Source organism: Branchiostoma floridae, chromosome 8, assembly GCF_000003815.2.
Source record: "Branchiostoma floridae strain S238N-H82 chromosome 8, Bfl_VNyyK, whole genome shotgun sequence".
NCBI lineage: Eukaryota > Metazoa > Chordata > Leptocardii > Amphioxiformes > Branchiostomatidae > Branchiostoma > Branchiostoma floridae.
This window is the reverse complement of record NC_049986.1, coordinates 17544998-17567743: the sequence shown is the minus strand read 5'-3', so window position 1 is coordinate 17567743 and position 22746 is coordinate 17544998. Positions and strand designations below refer to the sequence as shown.

The window sequence follows — 22746 nt, the reverse complement described above, 5'->3', positions numbered from 1 at the left end:
TGCATGGTTATACTTGAGCATTCTCTTCAGGAATTTGCAAATGCTAAACAGACATGGGACTCTGTCGATGCAATATTGCCAAGAGAATAGACACGTAACGTTACTTCTGAATATTTTATTAAGAAAGGACAACGGTTTGCTTTTATCATCATATTAAAAGTGATTCAATCACCATCAGTATCATGCTATATTATTATTTGTATCATTGTTATCATAATCATTACTGTTGTTCATTACTTACTTTTCATAACTCTTTCGTGATTACATAGTTGAACTTGTTATCTTTCGTACTCCTCGACTGTTTATTTACTTTTTGTATCATTGCAGTACATCTTTATTGTTTTCATTATTTAGTTTATTTCAATCTGGAAGGAGGAAAGAGAACACACTTTCTGTTCCCCTGTCCTGGTCTGATGTAACGAAGTTGAATTAGATAAAGCAAACCACAGAAAAGGTTACAATATCTTTAAATTTCACACACACTGCTAAACCTTGAATTAAAAGTGTTTGATCACAGTGGGTACATGTACACTTTTTGTTAAATAACAATTCTCACGAGGCACTGAAAGTGTATGCATTTGTTTGATGCGTTGGAATTTTCGTTGGTAGGTTCTATGCTTAGCCTGACGTCTTCGCGCTTCTTATGCCCGTCCATTACGCGGCGTGGGGGGGGGGTCCATTAGCCCCGTAAAGCGAAGTTTGCGTTACATAGACTAGTTGTATGCTCATTTAAAACAGTTTGAAAAGTATGGCCACGACTAGGACCAGCAGGATGAGAAGCTGGAGGATTCCCGGCATTGTATGCTCGTTGAAGGCCCAATCGATAGACACAGTTTTTGCCGGCATCTGCTGGGATGTTGGGAGGGATCTAGACCGTAGGGGGCGGGACACCCGTGACCTTTCGGGAGAAATTTTGCCGACATCTTGACGGCGATATCTGTAGTTCCGTCTAGACGCTTAAAAAATCTGTCACTGACAAGCTATCCGCTCGCAGATATCGGGACAAACTGTGTCTAGATCGTGCCTAAAACAGCTTGAAAAGTATGGCCACGACTAGGACCAGCAGGATGAGAAGCTGGAGGATTCCCGGCATTCCACCGGACTTGGCTACCGGGACGGGACGCGTCTTGGTCGGGTGCGTGATCCGGTCCCACTGCGTCTCGATCGCCTCCTTTGCGCCCTTCCATGCCCCAGGCCCCATCAGGCGGTACTGGTACGGCGTGCACGGGCCGAAGTAGCACCTCATCGCGAGCCCGGGGTCTGAGAGCATCAGGCTCTTGAAATTGGGCTTGACTCCGATCTGCTCGGCGATCTCGTCCATGTAGGGGACGTAGTCCACCTGGATGGTGTGCCGGGGGGGACTGGTAGTAACGCCTGGACATGGCAACAGCCTTCTGCCTGATGTTGTCGCACATCACGACTTGTGGGGGGAGCTTGGCGGTCCCATTGAAGACCCTGGTGGCCCAGCGAGACTGCATCTCGGAGATCGGCATGATCGCGCCAACAGGCTGGACGAGACCAATGATGCTGAGTGTGGGGGGATCCAGCTTGGGAGGGAAAACGTACTCGTACAGGGTGACCTGGTTGTTTTCCACTTTCATGACAGACTTGTCGATGAAGGGGAAGTCGAAGCGGTACCCGGTTGCAAAGACGACGGCGTCGATGTCCTCCTCAACCGTGTCGTTGTCGAAGACGACGCCGGTCTTGGTGAAGCGCCTGATGTTTGGCTTGATGACGAGTGAGCCCGTGATGATCCTGTTAGGCATGTCGTCATTTACCATCGGATGCTGACCAAAGAAGGGATGCTCCGGTTGAAGGCCATACAGGGCGTGGTCAAAGCGCTTGTTGAGCTCGTCGTGTGCCAGTTTCCTCACCAGTGACACGGGCAGGCGGCCAATGATAGCCGACTTAGCGCGCCTGGCTTTGACTATGTCGACGGGAAGACCGTGGTCTGACACCCGGTTGATGATCCAGGTTCCTCTTCTGGTGCTCAGGTAAACCTTGAAACACACAAACAATTTTGATATCAACGGCTCCCTTATTACTTCGTTCACTAACTAACCGTGCATTCCCCTGCATACAACGTTTAGGTACTATACCTCAAAGTGGCTCAGAAGAGATGCTCTGTATTGACCAACTCTGCTGGCTGCTGGTTTTGAACATTTCAAGAAGAAAATTGGAAGCGATGAACAGCCAAAGGAGTTGTCATAAACCATTTCAAATCAGTTCCATCTACCTGTTTTGCATGCCGACTGAGTTCCACGGCGACGTCACCACCGGAGTTCCCGATACCGATGACGACAACGCGCTTGTTCTCAAACCCATGGTGGTCCTTATAGTCATGACTGTGAAAGCACAATTGAAACTTAATCATCAGCTGAAACATACAGACAGCAAACGTCTCACTTGAGAAGATACAAATGAATTATCTCTCGCTACCTGTGAAGGGTTTTGCCTTGGAAGTCATCGATCCCTTCAAAGCTGCCCCTGGGGTAGTGTGGGTACACATGGTGCCCGATACACGCCATTACGGCGTCGAATACCTCCGTAGTAGCGGTGCCTTTTTCCTGATAGACGGTGAAAGAGGGCAATGTCACAATGCTGTTTTCTCTACCATTCTGCATTCACATACATATACAGGGAAGAGCGTTGGCAAGTACAATTTACAGTAACAGCAACAGCAAGCATATATAGGCGTGATTGAAGCACTACACAACAGATCTTTGTACATTAGGTCTACGTGCATTAAAATGGTCATCTCTTATACTTGTACCTCACATCAAATATATATGGTTATTGGTCATAGAAGAAATGAGATGGGAAGTAGTGATTGCGTATGTACAGCAGTGTATTACGTGCGCAATATTGTCTCCCACCTCATCTGTGTAGGTGAAGTCCCATTGTCCCGTCTGGGCGAAGTCCTCTCTCGGCTTCACGTGGTCCACATGGTGACGAAATCTACGTATAACAACAGAGGAAGGTCAATAGATTTACAGGTTTCCTCAGAAAACTACAAACAGTTAATAGAAAGTCATTCACAGTACTTGGCGGATTAAAAATCGAAAAGAAAAGCGCCAGCGTAATACATTGTCCCATTCGGAAATATTGGATGCAGAAGGGTATCAAGTCTTTGTCACATAACTGTTATATTGCAAGCGTGTTGTTTTTAGTTCATGACCTCAGTGAGCAAGGCCATTGCGTCAACATGGTTAAAATATAAATGGTGAACCCGAAAATAGGCGTCAAAATAGTCATCAAAGCGTCAGCAGGTAATATAACCTGGTTATGTAAAAGAAAACTCTACTATCCTCACCCTATGGAACTTTGACTTTATTCAGATTGTAAACAGTACAATATACGTGGGTCACAGGCAGCGCAGTTGCTGGTGTTGTGACCCACTTTAATACAAACATATAGACATAACATCAAAACACTGAGTAGCCTGTGAATCTGAAACATCAAATGCGATCATTGATTACAGTGTAAAATATCAAATATTACACCTTGGAAAGTCCAACTGAGTTTTACAACTGTAACACTGTTCTTCCCTAGCTTACATGTAAAGAGAGAATAACATCGTAGTCAGGATCCTTAACAATCATTTCTGGACTTTACTTATTTGGCAACCACTCCACCCCGACTGTTGGTAGACGCTACGTGCAGGGACTTGGTTAATTCAACTATGACATATGCGGGTCTGCCTAAACACCACAAATGACTCTAATATGCAGTGTATATGGAGCAACGACATTGTGTACGCCCTGGAGACATTCTTTATAAATTTATGAATTTAGTAAACGCAGAAAGTCCTACGTATTCACCAGTTATTTCCAGTTAGTCCGGTTTCTAGATTAAAGCAATTCTTGACCACCATGTTGGATCGTGCTTCTTTGCATTTGAGGCTGAAAAACACAAGTTTTATAAGTTGACAATGATAGAATTGCGGTATGCTATAATCTATGAACCAACAGCTTCCATAGTTTTATCACCCTGTCGTCTATAGAGCCGAGGAAGGTATCAAGAACTTCCCCATGCAGACTCCTAGCACGGGCGATCCAGCATGGCGGCCAAGAATTGCTTCGATCGTGAAACCAGCGGACTAACTCGAAATAACTTGTGAATACGTAGGAGTTGTTGCGTTTTTTAGATTCATGAAATTATAAACATTGTCTCCAGTGTCTCACACAAGGTCGTTGCCCCATATACATTGCTTAATAGAGTCGTTTGTGGTCGTTCGTGGTGTTTAGGCAGACCGCGTATACGCTATAAATACCACTTATGGCAAATGACAGCAAACGAAACAAGATTGGCAATGGAAAAAAAGTGTGGCAATGAAAAAGCATTGCCATGGCGACGGTAATATTGTTTGACTTTTTTGTAACGTATTGTATTGTATGTTGATAGAGATGATTGAGGAATTGTATGCTTGGTAAGTCATGATGATGTTCCGGGCTGTATGTGCTAGTGTCGTAGTGTCGCGATACGTTGGCTGAATGTACTGTGTAGTATGATGTTGTTGATACACAAGTTAAGTATTATCATGAAGAAATATCAATACAATTAAACTAAAATTAATATGATTATGTCAAACATGCTACATGTTACATTGATATTTTGCAATAATCTGCGCCTGGCCATATAAGTGTTTATGGCAGCGGTTCCAAGGAATCAAGGCATCTGGCCAATGCTGCAATGTTGATGTAGGTATATGAATAAGCCATTCTATAACATCTGCTCGAAGATCAAGAGCTAAACGACCTTCTGTGGCATACAGGGAGATAGACAGTTACGGTAGGTTGGTACTTGCGGGTAAAAACTTCTCGGTTCAGTTAAAATACGGGTCAAAGTTATGTGCGTTTCGTGGATCTTTTACCCTGGGAATCAGACGGGATCGAGCCTGGTTACCACACCGTAGCCCGATCTCAATATCTATCGTGCAGGGGTCTGGCAGGATGACTGTAGAATGGCTCTCCAATGCCCTTGGTCAGAGAGAGGAGAACCTAGGATTGATAACCACCCCAGGTAGCCAGCTACAACACACCACAGTTGGTCAGCAGGCTATTGTAGTAGCGAATCAGGGACTAGATATGGCTCAAGGGTGTATTGAGCTATTTTTCAAAATAACAGCAGAACTTTAAGGCTGGAACTTTGTAAGGTCCATCTGCCCTTTCCCCGAAAAGGGTAGCGATAACTCCTTCGGGTTAAACTCCCCCGGAGCGCTAATGTGAGATCGGCGGGCTGACTGGCTTGGTTCCCCGAACTAAACTCGCTAGCTACCCGGTCCTGTCTGGCTCCCAGGGTATGGATCTTGAAACGTGCTAACTGTGATTACAACGCAAACGGACACTCATTCGTCGGAATTTTCCTATTTTGAAATACTCCCCGTGGAAGTAGGGCATGATCATGATACAGAAGCCACTCTTCATGCCGACTTAGTTTTGTTCCGTGCTACTCAGTGTACATGACGACCTTTTCGATGTGTGCCCTGGTGGTTTGTGATCTAGACGAGAGTCCTGTTTACGTCTGCCCTCTAAAGGATTTCATATCCCGAACTTTATTCTTTATCCAAAAAAGGACTTCCGGGCCCTTGTCCCAAGAATTTTGCTAGCTTTTTACGTCAAACTGAAGGGTTACTTCCTATACCGGGACACGTGTTCGTCGGGCCCATGCCGGCCACGGGGTGCCACCTCCCCGCTTGCCGCTTGGTGACGTGGGTGGCCGGGCAATTATCGGAAGCTGGGCGCTCCAGGGAAAACATGAGATGGGGCATCTTAGTTTAAGGTTATGTCAGGAGGAGGAAGAGACATGTCATCCTTTTGGGTAAGCGGTGCGCTCCAGGGAGAACATGAGATGGGGCATCTTAGTTTAAGGTTATGTCAGGAGGAGGAAGAGACATGTCATCCTTTTGGGTAAGCGTGATTATCGTCGCGATGGTTCTGCTCTGTTCTGTGAGTGTGAGTGGTTCTGTTCTAGTGATCAGTGGCGGTTTGTTTACATCTCCGTGAAGGGGGGGGGGGGGCGATTATGTGGTACTTATTTCCTCGAGGCCCTCCCTCATGGATGCCTTTGGTTATCACTTATCAGTAACGCATATTTTATTCTGATCTAAACAAACACAGAAACGCTAAACCAAGGAGCTTTTATCCTTGGCTAAACCATGTGTATAACGGTGGGGCACTACATCCTCTAATCAAACCTCGTTGTGACTAGCACGTCCTCTCTTACTTGTCTAATATTTCTTCAAAACATTTACATCTTTCCAAATTATGCCTAACAACAGTTATGGGAAGACCAGTATAGGATTCCATAAGAAATGAACCGTTAAACGCTGTTATGTGACCTTTGACCTTATAAAATACAACACGGCTGATCTCATTGACCATATTTCACCTTGAATTAAGTTAAACAATTATAACCGTCCACAAAGCCCTATCTGCAAGACCGAGCTGAAGTTAGCAGCCCGTTTACCAGCACCAGTTGTGGCACGTAGACACCACGCACTCGCAGTTGCACGTACGTCGGTTTGTACCCTTAGCTTTAAAATGGTTAGACCAGTCCTGCTATGTATCTCAAGAACATCTTGATGTTTGAGTCTACACGACATGAAGAGTGTATTCATGTTTACTGTACTATACCTTGGACATTTTGTATCAAACACCCTAAGGTGCAACACGGTATCTTTAAGCTATACTACGTAATGTTTGGACAATACAGTATGTTTTTGTTGGGTTTCGCCTGCGTGCCTGTCTTGATCAGGCGGTCCAGGGCGCGACTCATCTTTAAGGGATATACATGAATGTTGTGATCGAGGCACACCTCTCGTAGCTTTCTTAGCCCGGCTTGCACCGAATGGTTCTACAACGTACATAGAAATAAACGTTAAAAGGGGAAAATTTGTCATAACATGCCGGACTCAGTCCTGCATGGGGCTAATAAGTCGTGTATGTGTAGAGAGTCGTGAGCATGACAGGCCCATTTGTCACACCGACTCAAAGGGTGACTACCACATTCCAAACCAAAGATACTGTAAGTCGACAACGCATGATGAGTGTGTTCATGTTTACTGTGCACTTGGGGAAGTTTGTATCAAACACCTTAAGGTGCAGCAAAGTAACAGTAAAGATCACGGCGCTGCAATCCATGAAGATCGAGCGGGTACAAAAATAACCTGGAATCCAGTCTACCGTGGATTGGCCAGGCTAACTTCGGGACAGGAGAGTCTTTCCACCGCCGGGGTCACATACAATGAAAGAAGACGAAAAACCAAAATAGTGAAATTTGGTGAAATTTCACCACATTCGCAGGCGTGCCTCTATTGTCTCTCATCGTTTGTATCATGTATCTGTCTCGTGATATGTTCTGGTACTTCCCACTTGTGGCTATGCCTTGTTTGTTCATTCTCAACTTTCTGTGATGAATGTGAGCACTCATTTGTTAGACATGAAAATGACGTCTAAAATAATAGGTACAACCACACCTGGAGGCATAATAAGATCTTCACCTTACGGAGACTCATGATCAGCATAGAAAACTTAGTTTCTACGTGTTGTCGGGCGTGTACGGGGGTTGAAGTCTGTAATCATTACTGCTTTCGTTGGGTGTTTGGTCAACGCTGCGATATAAAAATTCCCCCGTTACCTATTTATACAATCAAGGATAAAACCTTACAAATGTGGCCTTACAAGAGGGTGGTAGAATGCATCGCGGGAGGTATTCATTCACACCATGTCGTATAACAGTTCTCTCGAAGGCGATTAATCGATATGCAAAACAAATGGCTTCCTCATGAGGCTTGTTTGAAATTCATGTCTGGTTTTACAACACTTTTTTTGCACCACAATGCCATTGTTCTGTGGGTGTATGTCAGATCAATCCCAGTTCCCAACCTGACCTCAAATGAGCAGGACGTGGCATGTCTTGGAGGCCCATTTTCTCGAGTATGTTCAGGGAGGCCCATTTTCTCGAGTATGTTCAGGGAGGCCCATTTTCTCGAGTATGTTCAGCCGTTTTCACAGTATGTTCAGGCGAGTTCCGTACACAACCCGACATGTCTGAGTTCCAGCTCGAGCTGGTGTAAAACGTTTTGCTGCAGCATGGTGGCATCTCTGCCGAACTGTTCTGTAGTTTTGATCCTGACCAGTTCTTGCCAGACAGACCAGCCGATGTCGCTCCTACCTCCTCCCCCATTTCATTCGCCCTGCTGGAGCAACCGTTCTGACGAGCTGTCCTGTTCCCAGTTTGACCCGTTCCTGGTAGACCACATCATGCATTATCTTCCTGCATTTTTAGTTTGTTTCTCGTTTATGGAAGTATTGATCGATTTAACTCGCATGTTTTTATGTAGCATCTCTACTAGTTTTTCTTTACTATCTTGGAGCCTGTTCCTTAGCTTGATGTAACCAAGGAGGTTATATCTTTCATGTCTTTGACAGTTTGATTTAACGCTGTTTGTACATTTTCTTGTTACAAGAAATTGCCAGACAGACCAGCCGATGTCGCTCCTACCTCCTCCCCCATTTCATTCGCCCTGCTGGAGCAACCGTTCTGACGAGCTGTCCTGTTCCCAGTTTGACCCGTTCCTGGTAGACCACATCATGCATTATCTTCCTGCATTTTTAGTTTGTTTCTCGTTTATGGAAGTATTGATCGATTTAACTCGCATGTTTTTATGTAGCATCTCTACTAGTTTTTCTTTACTATCTTGGAGCCTGTTCCTTAGCTTGATGTAACCAAGGAGGTTATATCTTTCATGTCTTTGACAGTTTGATGTAACGCTGTTTGTACATTTTCTTGTTACAAGAAACTCTTTATTATTGTCTTGTTCATTTTCTGACTTTCTTTCATGATCGTAAGAATTTCCTTTGTTTATGTTATGAATAAAGATGTTCAGTAACATAGGTTGATTTGCTGTTTCCCTTTTTGTTAATTCTTTAATTGCTTTTATTTGCATGAGAAAGGTGGGCGTCTCCAACTTAGTCAATTTATTCGTTGGTTGGTACACCCCTACCCCAAGGGAGACCATTCAGTTGAATGGTGGGCGTCTCCAACTTAGTCAATTTATTCGTTACTTAGTACACCCCTACCCCTAGGGACACCATGCTATGTGGATATAGTCACAAGAAATACTCGCTCCTGATTGGCTGAGGAAAGATGGCCATGTTCTAAGTAATAGTTAGATCATGGGAGTGGCCTGACAATGTGGGGACCCCAACAAACTCCAAGGGTGGCGGAGCAGTACCAAATCCACACAGTCAGGTTACTCCCAGGATCTAACTGACTTAGAACATGGCCATCTTTCCGAAGCAAAAATACACTTTTTTTAGTCATTTAGAAACATGCAGTTTTCCTAGCTAGCGGACAGACAGGCTACATTCTTCTCTTATTTCTCATTCATGACCCTGGTGATGGCGCCTCACACCTTTTGCTCATGAGGGTTGTGTGAAATTCATGTCTGGTTTTACAACACTTTTTTGCACCACAATGCCATTGTTTTTTGGGTGTACGTCATTTTGATCCCAGTTCCCAACCTGACCTCAAATGAAAGGAGTCGGCTCAAAATTAGCACCTTGCCGCGGCCTTTGTTTTGCGATGTTAAACCCTGCTGTGTCCTATCGACCCATTGATTCAGCACTGGAACACCAGTGCGGAGACCGTTACTTTTGTATACTTGCTTGTCAATTAGAGTGAACAATAAAAACAATGCCGATAGTCGGTTGGGTGTATGTAAATCAAGACCAATTTGCACCCCAATGTTAATGTTTTTTTCTTCAAAAGTGAGTCGAAGATGGTTCAAAAGGGACAAATTATGAGCCGACTCCTTCCCCTCTTTCAACCTCCTTGGTAGGACGTGGCATGTCTGGAAGGCCAATTTCTCGAGTATGTTCAGCCGTTTTCACAGTATGTTAAGGCGAGTTCCGTACACAGCCTGACACGTCTGAGTTCCAGCTTGAGCTGGCGGACGTTTTGCTGCAGCCTATTGGCATCTCTGCCGAACCGTTCTGTAGTTTTGATACTGACCAGTTCCTGCCAGACAGACCGGCCAATGTCGCTGCCCCCTCCCCTATTTCATTCACCCAGCTGGAGCAACCGTTCTGACGAGCTGTCCTGTTCCCAGTTCGACCCCTTCCTGGTAGACCACATCATGCATTATCTTCTGCAATTTTAGTATGTTTCTCGTTTATGGAAGCATTGATTGTATGCCTCACGTTTGCCTCGTTTTTATCAATTTAACGCGCATGATTTTATGTAGCATCTCTACTTTTGAAAGTTTTTCTTTACTATTTTGGAACTTGTTCCCTAGCTTGATGTAACCAAGGAGGTTATATTTTTCATGTCTTTGATGTAGCGCTGTTTGTACATTTTCTTGTTACAAGAAACTTTTTATTATTGTCTTGTTCGTTTTCTGACTTTCTTTCATGACCGTTAGAATTTACTTTGTTTATGATATGAATAAAGATGTTCAGTAACATAGGTTGATTTGCTGTTTCCATTTTTGTTAATTCTTTAATTGCTTTTATTTGCATGAGAAAGGTGGGCGTCTCCAACTTAGTCAATTTATTCGTTGGTTGGTACATCCCTACCCCTAGGGAGACCATTCAGTTGAATGGTGGACGTCTCCAACTTAGTCAATTTATTCGTTAGTACACCCCTACCCCTAGGGACACCATACTATGTGGATTTAGAATACTGGATGTGATTTAGTTTCCTTCTGATATAACGGCAACTGGGAAATACAGACGGGATCCCGTTCTTGTATACGCGAACGTGTAACACGTCTGCAGGGACACCACCCAGGGAAGTTACCGGATAGGACATGGGTTAAAATCCCTGCTAATTATCAACACTAATGGTGTCAAAAGATTTTGAGCGTTCTGTTTAAATATCTTAAATGTAAAAGTACAAAAACTTTTCAAATCCCCGGGAAATAAGAGAATGTGCATGTTGTCACCCGCAGATTTTCATGCGCAACTTTTCACGCACACAAAACCCCATCTCTGTTAGCGCAAGGAACTTTTATGATCAGTGATAAAAGCTCCTTGGTTAGCGTAAAAGTTTAGATGTGAAGTTTTGAATTTTCGTGAAACATGCATAAAAGTTCCGTTGTCGTGGTTTTCTAGGTGTTTGGTCGACATACTACTAGTATCTATCTGACACAGTGACTAAATTTGTCACATCGCCGGATTCTGAGAATCACCACGATAATTTTTGCCATCTGTTCTACTCTTCGTTCCGTACACCTACAGTGCAGTCAAGGCCACTCTGACATTTCATACGTACCCCCTGGCCCTAGCCTGTGTTTACACAAGCTCTCTCGCCGGCTTGGCTTAATGACCCCCTCCCCCCTAGGGTGGCGGCAATTGTAGGGCCGGCCGCTAGGGGCTTGATTTTAGTCAGGCTACCCTGGCCCCAGCCCTGGGCGTAACTCATTTTCTGTGACAGCTAATTGCAGCAGATTTGGCCAAACATCCTCCCCTGATCTCTGGCATCTTTGAACCACAACCAGATTTTTCGCCTCCATGGTTTCGGCTTTAAAAATCTCCAAACCGTGCTCATGTAGTGTCATGTCCCGTGCCTTTTCTTTGCCAAATTGTACCAACCCTCTTCCCCACCGACTCACGTTAAACATTCAAGTTGAGAACGGAGTGCCAGAGTGAATCGTGAACCTTAAATCGTTTCTGCCATGTTTGGGTCAAATCATGAGGTTTTGTTAGATCATTCTACCTATGCACAATGCATTTCTTTCCCGCTATAGTTGCAGCGTGTAACATGGATACCCTAGTTCTCTCTGTTAAAATGTCAATACATTCGTGTGTGGTTGTTACAAGACATGTTGGTATGTGTTTTGATAGAAGATAAATGTGGCGGAGTGGATACAAACGTGTTTTATTTTGTATCTAATTAGAGCAGTATATACCTCAGAGTAGCAATCCCCATTTAGACACATTTGGGAACAAGTAAATAGGGGGTCAGTAAAACCAGGACTGTTGACGGAAGTTTTTAATTTGAAATGACTCAGTATTTGATGCATGATAAACAAAAATCAACTAAACTATTCGATTAATCACTAGATAGTGGATAAGATGCCTAGTTTGAGACGGATTATCAGGGCGAGTTGCGAGTTATTTATCGTTTATACATCGCAAGTTCATTTCGCCGATGTCTTAGAAAATATGGATCGCGACACCATATTCCCATAATTGTACTGATACATCCCGGATCAATGACAAGCTGAAAGGGAACAGTGTCACTTATTATTGTTAAAAGATTAGATAATATCAGTACGGGCGAAAATCATACGGCCGACTGTTGAAGCACACCACAAGAAAAACGGTCCAAGAATTCATTATTTAAATACGCTTCGTCAATTAACAGGAAACATTGTAGCCGTTAAACTTAGCACTAGTTTTTAAGGTAGGCATAAAAGGGTTTAAATGTTTTGATTCGCTATTGTTGTTTTTAGCGTTTTTAGGTTGCAATATAGCAATCGTAAAGTACCCCCTTTTTGATAGGTACATCTCAATCTCCCGTTTTGATAGTTGGTTGCGTCTGAATCGCCCCCGTTTGGATAGTTACGACAGAAACAATGTTTTGAAAGGAATGAATTTGAACGACAAGCTGTGTTGATGTAAAAGCGTAACTCCTGTAAAAGCGGGAATTCCTTGTATTAAAAGCAGACCGCATGATTTATTGTCACTGGACCACCATGGAAATGACAAGTCTGTGTCGTCTGTGCAATGTGGTGCTGGCTTTTCGTCACACCCGCAACAAGCGTAAATGTGCTAATCAGAAACGGTCTGTTGAACTGCCTTTTGTTTAGAGCCAGGCCTTCCAGGCGAGAGTGGGTGAGGGGGGGGGGGGGGGTTCCGGGTGTGACCCTGCGTATCTCTTCGCACAATGCGCGAGTGGTTTGACCGTCTGGGGACACGGGTACTAGACGCATACAGACAGCGCCTGGCACGTCTGGGCCACATACCGAGCTTCGAGTTAGATACAAAGAGAAGATCCCGTCATTAATTTGCACGGCGGCATCTTGCTCCAATCAGTTGCAGATGCCACCGATACAAAGTGGTACCGGCACTATCAATAGACAATACCGTTCAGGTCTGGCGAATGTCGTGACCCAGGCTGTTGTTATTATCGGCAATGGGTTTGAGAATCTTGATAATACGCACGCGTAGACCTGACGTAAGTTTTAGGTTTAAGCACACGCCGGGCATATCAGGTGACATACAAAAAGAGACAATGAACAGGTTAGCTTTGACCACTGTACAATAGATATATATATACACAAGTGTAGCATTGAGTGTTTGTTTTTTATAGTGATTTTTATACACAGAATATATTTTTATATGACAACACACAGCCATTTCTCAAACATGACCATTTAATCGGACACAGGTATAGCATTGAATGTTGGTTCTTCTAAAGTGAATAAAACATTGTCATCAAGTGACATGTCTGTGTATTTAAGTGTCATTCTTCCCTTGTATAGGAGTGAGATAGAGCCAGCTTAAGAAATGGTAGCTTACGAGGTAATAACTCATGTAACCCATACATTGTGGATTACGATAGGTACTCAGAAAGAAAATAAATACTGGTCAATTGCAATGTACGAGTGGTAACTAGTACGCAGTCGTGTTTGGGTTAATTTTGAGGTCTTGCTAGATCATTCTACCTATGTACTATGTATATCTTATTTCCCCACAATAGTTACAGCGTGTCACAATATAGACTAGTTCTTTTTGTTAAAATGGCAATATATTCGTGTGTGATTGATACAACACATGTTGGTGTGTATCTGCATACAAGATGAAAGGGCAAAGTCCTTTATTTTTGTATCTAATTAGAGTAGTATAAACCTCGGAGATGTAATGTCTAGTCACATTTTGGAAAAAGAAAATAAGAGGTCAATATAACCAGGACTGTTACCGGAGATACTGAATTTAACATCGCCCAGTATATGATGCATGATCAAAAATATCAACTAAACTACCCGATAAGCGCACCTCAGAGAAGGCGGTACAAGATATATCTATTGTTTTACGCTTCGTCAATAAACAGGAAACATTGTAGCCGTTAAAACTTAGTACTAATTTTTAAGGTAGGCATGAAAAAGTTCCGGGTTATAATGTTCTGATTCGCTGCTATTGCTTTTAGCGTTGTTAGGTTGCAATATACCCATCGTAAAATAGATCCTTTTTGGTTACATTTCAATCCCCGTTTTGAAAGCTGTGACTATATCGTCCCCGCTTGGATAGTTAAAACAAACAAAACGGGCGGTCCCTGGCCGTCGTCTGGACATCGTCTTGGGATTGGTCACCGTGCTGACGTCAGTCTGTAAACATTGACAAATAGGAACTGCACAAGTACATTTTCCAACCAATGGCAGCCCTCAGAATAACGTCAGTTTGCTTCCCACTAAAGATCGATCACTGACTATCTAGTCAGGCGGAGATGGCGCGGCGGACAAGGTCGGCCGAGTTAGACACGGCGCTTCAACTGGACAGTGAACATGCACAAGCGACTCAATTTCGGTGAGAGTACCTTGATTACTAATGATAGTACTTGAGTACTAATGATAGCATGTATTATGTGTATAATAGATACGTCACAAGTTGTTAAGAGTGACTAGAGCTAAATAAACCGAGAGCGTTACGATGTGAATCGTACCAGGTGGATTTTGGGACTGTGTGCTTGGGTTGAGTAACACTGCCAACCTTAATCTCGTGGGCCCAAATCTTACCCCAAACCGCCCGAGACCTTGGTCTTCAAAAAGTCCGCCAACATCACGTTTCGGCAAGATAAAATATGAGTCCCATATTAACGGCATTATAGTTTTGGCATTTTTACAGCGTATTGTTGTGTAGGAATTAGTCTTCATCTGTGACCTTGTTTCGCCAGAGTTTTTTAATTTTGTTTAGAGAATATCTTTCAACGTGGAAACTTCTTGGCAGTTTGTTACTCATACCATATGTTGTTTACGGCACAACCAGGCACAACCCTTTTGTTTTTGATCGGCCGAAGATATCAGCGCTCCATGAGGCCCTCCTGTGGAATTCCATTCGCCACCTTGCCGCCGCCGAACAACAAACGCTTCTGTTTCTCGTGGTCATATTCATCTGTTTCCCGTGGTCTTAAAGTAAAAGATACGATTTGTTACCGGGGTCCCCGTTCTCAATCATCTTTTTCTCTGCGTTTCACTCACCCTTTATCGTCTGTGGACTAGTACAGTCAAGCACGTATCCACAGTTCTATAGTAATACTGCTGAGCACGAGTCGTCAATTAACCGACGATTGCCGGAACTGCCATACTCCCATCCGTCCTCCGATCGCCCGCCGTCTTATCACTCTGACTGTAGCCAAAACGGTACCGGTAATCTGATCACCCATTGTCCTCCAAGCAGTTTAATAGTGGTGAGCGTACATGTGACTTATTTCATTCTGTCTTATTACAGGCTGGTGATGATATAGCCGTTGTATACAGGATGCTTTTCCAATCACCTTTACCACCCTTCCACACGTAGAAGTTGGATATCTCTTGCAAATGCAACCGTTTTACTTGTATGATGGACGAAATATTCTGTATACTGGTTTACGCAACCCGACGTAACAGTGTATTGCATTTTAGACCCGATAGCCGTCGCTTGTGGCTTTTAAGCCGACATGTATATTGATATTTTGATGTGCCTTCGATCATGCGAAGCCAAGCCGAGAAAGAATATTTTGTGTCATTACTTCTTATTCACGGTGGTACATTTTATTTCTGAAACTTCTTTAATGATTCAAAACTCGGGCTACACCAAAAGGTAAATGATAATGCACTTTTGTGCCCTTTGGTTATAAGAGAAATAGACCTCATCGGTCAAAGTAACAGCACGTTAGCATCACGAGTATTGTTGTCTGGCTGCACAAGCGTTATCGCCGGTGCAATGAGACGAGTGGGAAAAGTCTTCGCCATGCATTCGGTACGTCGTAAGTTCGATCCCCGGCCAATATAGTATGACGTGTTAAATGGTCGTGCTAATTTCTCAGCTTAGCACTCAGCATTCGGGAAAGAGTATGTAATTTGAACACACACCACAGCCAGTGTCCTGGCCCCCTACTGTAGTAATTGCATTTGTTTGGCCCAGGGTTACTCCAAGAACATGGGCGCCGCCCTATGCACCATGGAGCGGGAAGGACTTTGACTTGACATGACAATATAAGCGCTGTAATTCAATATGTATGACTTTTGCTATAAATTATATCTGAATTACTTTGATGCCTTACATCACTACCGACGGCCTGTAACTAACAGAAAACAACACTTTACCGATCCAGACATACAAAAGTTGCTAAGTTAGTATCACTATTGCAAAAATACTTCATATCAATCCTTTCTCACAATCTGTCCCCACAGGTGAACGCCGGCATGACAACCCCCAGGTTACAGGAAGAATCGACTGACAAGTACACCCCTTTGTCGCGATGGTTTGGTAACCAAATGAACATCACAGCAATAAGAAAAAAAGGGATTCAAGCGTCACACAACCATACAAAATGAAATAACAGAAAGATATGAAATAAAAACCTTCAAACGAAACAAAACAATCCTCATACATACACGACATCATTACGCCGAATGGTCAAGCAAAAAATATAACTGACCCACAATTCTACCCTAACGATGCATAATATCGGGTATTTTGTTAAAAAATGTAATGTGCTGTATACTTGATGGTGAAACGAGTATTAAAACATGAAATCCTGGTTTATAACATCGGTCACGTCATCTTATTATACGCCATACCCAAAGCAGACTAAAGTCACACACAAAAACAAATTCCCTAGGGAATACCCGTAGAAAATACCCGTAGAAAAAAATACCCGTAGAAAAATTCCTCGCATGCCTGCGGAATTCCTAGAATTCCTGTCAAACGGTCGCACACTATAAACATTAGGCTCGCCCCTGAGGCGTCGCCAAAAATACATTGTCTGGCGGTGGGTGTTGTAGGTTTTTTTGACCAGTGCAAAATGTGGAAATAGCATTGGAAAGGGTTTGGCAGGTAGGTGCGCGTGCATAGACTGGATACTCCCTGTCCTACTAACCCTGGCACCTAGCCCATCTGTAACATAAACAACAGCCAGCAAGCAGAAATGTACTATCCCTGGTACAACACAATGGTCTGCCAGTAACCTAAACTTACGGCCAGCACTACAGTGTATAGTGGGGAATAAAAAAAAGTAAGAACCAACTGTTTCCAGCACCTCAGTTCTTGAATGACTTTCTTGCACCTAATCCACATGGCTGTCCTACTTCGTAATATTCCAGTCCATGGGATAACTTGACGGTTGAACTTTTCACACAATTGTCGTCCTCACCACCCAAAGCAATAACAGTCGATGTACGAACCTCCGCCTGGCTTTTACCTACGTGACAGACGGGCAAAGCGTCCTCTAGCTGCCCCACAAAACCACCCTCTGCCTTGAAGACCTGATGCAAGTATATGTTTAAAAAAATCCCCTTCTTCACTATATAGACAACAGCTCTCTCCCTCTGCATTACGACTGGGTGATCCCCGAATCTCTGCAGTTGCATTACTATCGAGGTTCTGGCCCATACGAAAGAGTAACCTCCTTGTCCTGCCGAACTTCTCAAGGGAGCCAGCATGTCCCACATTCTACATTCCACCAAGGGACCCAGAATGTCCCACATTCCCCTTCCCACCAAGGGACCCAGCATGCCCCACATTCCACATTCCACCAAGGGACCCAGGATGCCCAAATTCCCCTTCCCACCAAGGGACCCAGCATGCCCCACATTCCACATTCCACCAAGGGACCCAGGATGCCCCACATTCCCCTTCCCACCAAGGGACCCAGCATGCCCCACATTCCACCAAGGGACCCAGCATGTCCACCAAGGTGTTGACGAGGCAGTGTTGGCATTCCAGTGAAGGTAGCAATGTAGGAATTTCAGTGGCAATGTTGGGCAGTGCCGTTGGAATTCCAGCCAGAGTGGTGAAAGAATGTGCCCCCAAAAGCCAAACAAATCAGTGTTTGACATATTTCTCAGTATTTTACAAGATTATATCATATGCTGGCAGGATGATGTTAGGTGCATGGCTGGCTTGCCCACCATCTATACATGTCCTTGTGCTTGCAATTTTGCGTGTAGCCCAAAAAGGGGTTTGAATAACGTGTGTGTGTGTGTGTGCCATGAAAATTACCAGTGTGTGACCTTCATATAACTTTAGGATATGCAATGAAAATTACATTTGGCTTTGAATATAATTACAGTTTGCCATCATTCAAGATTATGAACTTAATATGTAACATTTCCTGTCTACCTATGGTATATCCCAACCATCCCCCTGATCCTAGCTTCCTGGGACATGACCCTAATTCCATTTCACATTCATTGAGGCTAATATTCCATACATGCCTGTGGAAAGATGCCTGTGCAATTCCTAGAATTTTTGCAGACTGAACATAATATATACCATTTGGCTCGCCCCTGAGGCGTCGCCAAAAAGAAAGGTGTTCTAAAATGTTAATGGTGAAACATCAGTCTAAAAGAACAATTGCAAATTATTTAACAGAAACCTCCTGGCTTTATATTATTCAGGTAATGACCTAACTTTCTACCTGATATGTTTGATGAGCCCGAAGTTGTCTGCGTACAACCGGAAGTACTTGATGACCCAGGAGTGGTGCATGTAGTTTGGATACTCCTTGGGAATGGGGAAGTCGCTGTAACACATCATCTCCTTACTAGTGTTGATGACCGTGGAGCGGTAGACGCTGGCAAAGCCGGGCAGGGCTTCTTCCTTGAAGTTCCAGAGTCCGCCGATGTCGGTTCCCTTCTCGAAGCAGACGGGCTGCAGCCCCTCGTCCAGGCAGCACTTGATGGCAGTCAGCCCGCTCGCACCAGACCCGATTATGGCAACTCTTTTGGCCATTTCTAACATAAGAATTTCTCTGACTTGTTCCTAAGTCAAAGCACAATATGAACACCTACAACAACCAGGCCGAAAGTGATGTCTTGTATCGGGTTCGACAAAAGACCAGCCGATGATACAAGCTGGTTTGTACTCTGGGCATCATAAGGTCAAAGTACAATGACCGTAAGAACGCACCAAGTCAATGACCTAGAAATCAAGCCGTAAAAAAATGACCTGAAGAACGCACCTCGTCAATGACCTAGGAATCAAGCCGTAAAAAAAGTCAAAGTACAGTGACCTCGTCAATGACCTAGAAGTCAAGCCGTAAACTTCCGCGGGGATTTTTCCAATAAAACAAAACTATTTGATTCATTTTGTATTGATGAAGGCGACAGATGGTGGTCGAAACGTTTACTGAAGAATTAAAGGAAGGTTGTGTAACGAAGAAGACTGTCCAATTGATCGTCATGATTCTCCTGTGCTGGTGAGGAATACTGTAAATGCATTTAAGTTCGCGGGGATTTAATTTCGCGGTAGCGGGGAAAAGGACTTTTCGCGGTGGTTTTAAGTTCGCGGTAACACCATAGACTGCAGTCTTATACCATAACAGAAAAATGTTCGCGGTGGATTTAAGTTCGCGGTGAAGTGGTCACCGCGAAAACCGCGAACATTAATCCACCGCGAACATTTCTGCATTTACAGTATTGCCGGTCGCAAGCCTGCTCAAACATTATGATTACATGTTAATGATTGCAGAGCCTGAGCAGGCTTGAGACCGGCATGGGAAAATGCGAGGCCCTGTATTATTCTTTCAACCCCTCCCGCCGTCCCTACTTCAATATTGCAGTCATACCTGGCGTCAGCAACCACTCAGGGGACGTACGCAAGGTGGATGCCGATGAGGAGTGTTTGCGTAAGTCTGAAGACAAATGTTTCGGTACAAATGACATATCAAATACATATGATGATGATATATGAACGCTTTAATCAAGTAGCTTTGGACATAAATTGATCTATAACATTTCGATCAATTGCCTAATATACAACATATATACAGTTGCAGTCAGTTCATTCACAACAACATATTAAATCATATCATAGATGACAAAAATTAAATCATAAGCGAAGTACACTATATCGTTCCATTGCCTTACATATGGGTTACATGTCATTTGGAGACCTTGCGAAGTGACTTGGGCCTGTCTAAGTATGGAGGAAAAACACAATGCAAACAGACAGATGGGTGTCTTTATGTCTTCTTCAAAGTAGTTTCCATATGATGGCAACTATCAGTGCTACCACAAGTAAGAGTTTCAGGATCCCTGGTACACCATTGGTCGTTTTTTCTGGAACTGGGCGTGTTTTGGTCGGATACGCGATCAGGTCCCACTGCGTCTCGATCGCCTCCTTCGCGCCCTTCCAAGCGCCCGGCCCCATCAGGCGGTACTGGTACGGCGTGCACGGACCAGCGAAGACGGTAAGAGCAAGGCGGGGGTCTGACAGCAGCAGGCGTTTCAGGTCGGGTTTGACTCCGATCTGTTCTGCGATTTCATCCATGAATTCAATGTAGTTCACCTGGAAAGTGTGCTTTATAGTGCTGTGGTAGCGTTTAGGCATTTCCATCTTCTTCTTCCTGATGTCGTCGAACATCGCGCCTTGGGATGGGAGCCTGGCGGTCCCTTTGAAGACCCTGGTGGCCCAGCGACATTGCATTTCTGAAATCGGCATGATCGCGCCCAGAGGCTGGACGAGACCAATGATGCTGAGTGTGGGGGGATCCAGCTTGGGAGGAAAGACGTACTTGTAGAGGGTTACCTGGTTGTTTTCTACTTTCATGACAGACTCGTCAATGAAGGGGAAGTCGAAGCGGTAACCGGTGGCAAAGACGACAATATCGATGTCATATTCAACCATGTCATTGTCGAAAACAACACCAGTCTTGGTGAAGCGCTTGATGTTGGGCTTGATGACGAGAGAGCCCGTGGCGATGCGGCTGGGAAGATCGTCGTTTATCATCGGATGCTGTCCCAAGACGTTGTGCTCAGGCTGAAGGCCGTACAGGGCGTGGTCAAAACGCTGGTTGAGCTGTCTGCGAGCCACGGCCTCTTTCACTGATGAAGGTACACAGTTCTGCAACACACGCCTAAACGCAACGATGTCGGCTGGTACACCGCTGGGAGAAATGCGGTTAAGCACCCATGTTCCACTCCTGGTACTGATGTATACCTGTTAAAACAACCACCATAATGTGGACATAAGACAGACTGTCTAAAACAGGCACACAAGACTCGATTCCTTTAGGTCTCATTGATGTATTACTCCGCGAGTGGGTACCCTAAAATAGATCCGAACCAAAAAATAAACGGCTGAACGGACGCGTGTTTTTAGCGGTGAGAAAGTCCCTTTTAGCCAGCGAAACTGATCTCAAAAGTTAGATTGGCGAAAGCTTGTTTGTAACTGAAGAAATTAGCAGGAAAAGCTTTGCAGCCGTGCACTAGGTCGGAGGTACACAGTCCTGGGTTCTGAGTGGCGCGGTTGTACACTAGCAGCGAAAAAGTGCCTTTTGTGGGGATTAACTAATCATAGTTTGTAATTGCTATAAAAAAAAGAACCTACGTATAGTTGACGTTGGCAATTTTTTCCCACGATATAGGGTAAATGTGCCCAACAAAGAATGAAAAATCTGCTAAAATTTTACCTAACTTCATTATGAATGCGCCCATTTAAACCACGAATTATAACATAGAAGTCTATGGGAGAAAGAAACTCATCAATGAGACCTTTAGTGCAAAATTTTAGCTTGATATTGCTGTCTAAATTGAATTGCTCTTTTGCATTCTGTTTTGGAACACCCACATCCGCATAAGGATCACCAGGTCCACGTGGTCCCTTTATAGTCACTGTACACAGATTTGATTGTACATTATATCAACTATGTATTTAAGATGAAAACAACATTGTCCGTAGTGTTACAGTTGAGAATTGTCCTGCACTACACTTGAAGCTTAGTGATAACAAGTATGGTATACACTGTTACATAGCAATGTACAATCTGTGTCTCCAATATAGGAGAGGTGTGGTCAAATGTACTCCCAACAAAGGTACATAGAACTTGAGTAATTAACTTTGGGAACACGGTATCATAAGAGGCTGAGTCAAAAATTAATGCAAGTGGTTGCTTATTTCTTTAATCGAATAACTTGAAATTTAGCACAATGGTAAATGGATACATCCTCTTGAAATTGAAATATTTCATTTCTTGTTTAAGATTCTCGTACATCGATCTCAGGAGGATATATGCCATTGTGCCAAATTTTAACTCATTCGATTAATAGTGTTCTGAAACCACTTGCATAACTTTTTGACTCTTATATCACCTGTTTGGCATGGTGGCTGAGTTCCACGGCGATGTCACCCGCAGAATTCCCAATTCCAATGATGACAACACGCTTGTTCTCAAACCCAAGGTGGTCCTTATAGTCATGACTAGATGTAGAGGGGGGGGGGGGGGGAATACCTACACTTGCAAGTACTTGCAAACATAGGCCAAGTGTCACGAGCCTCCAGGGCAGGATCTCCATGAAATTTTTCAGACTATATACTATTACACGTAGTGAACAGTTGGATAAACAAAATCTGGAACTATGCTATCACTACAACTATTGTTTACATGCCTCTTCCCTCTTCATTAAACAAGTTTATAATGTAACATTGCCTACACCAAACAGCCCTTCCATTTGTTGTTCTCACACCCTCTTCTCTCCACACCCAGTCATGACTACAAGGACCAGCACGGGTTTGAGAACAAGCGTGTCGTCATCAT

The 22746-nt window shown here is 43.9% G+C and overlaps 1 protein-coding gene and 1 pseudogene across 3 annotated transcripts in view; both read right to left on the bottom strand.

The window, feature by feature from the left end:
- LOC118420695 (flavin-containing monooxygenase 5-like) overlaps nucleotides 1-22746 on the bottom strand; it is a 42155-nt gene that overhangs the window by 10641 nt on the left and 8768 nt on the right. For 2 of the 3 annotated variants that reach the window (XM_035827599.1, XM_035827594.1), the window contains exons 4-5: nucleotides 22301-22409; nucleotides 19909-21149 (exon numbers count right to left, since the gene is read on the bottom strand). The exons of the other annotated variant lie outside the window; for it this stretch is intronic. In XM_035827599.1, coding sequence (XP_035683492.1) covers nucleotides 20184-21149; nucleotides 22301-22409 — 1075 coding nt within the window. In that variant the 3' untranslated portion in view covers nucleotides 19909-20183. Of the gene's footprint in view, nucleotides 1-19908; nucleotides 21150-22300; nucleotides 22410-22746 lie in introns of those variants that run through there. 3 annotated transcript variants of the gene reach the window in all.
- Nucleotides 103-19073, bottom strand: LOC118420694 (annotated as a pseudogene).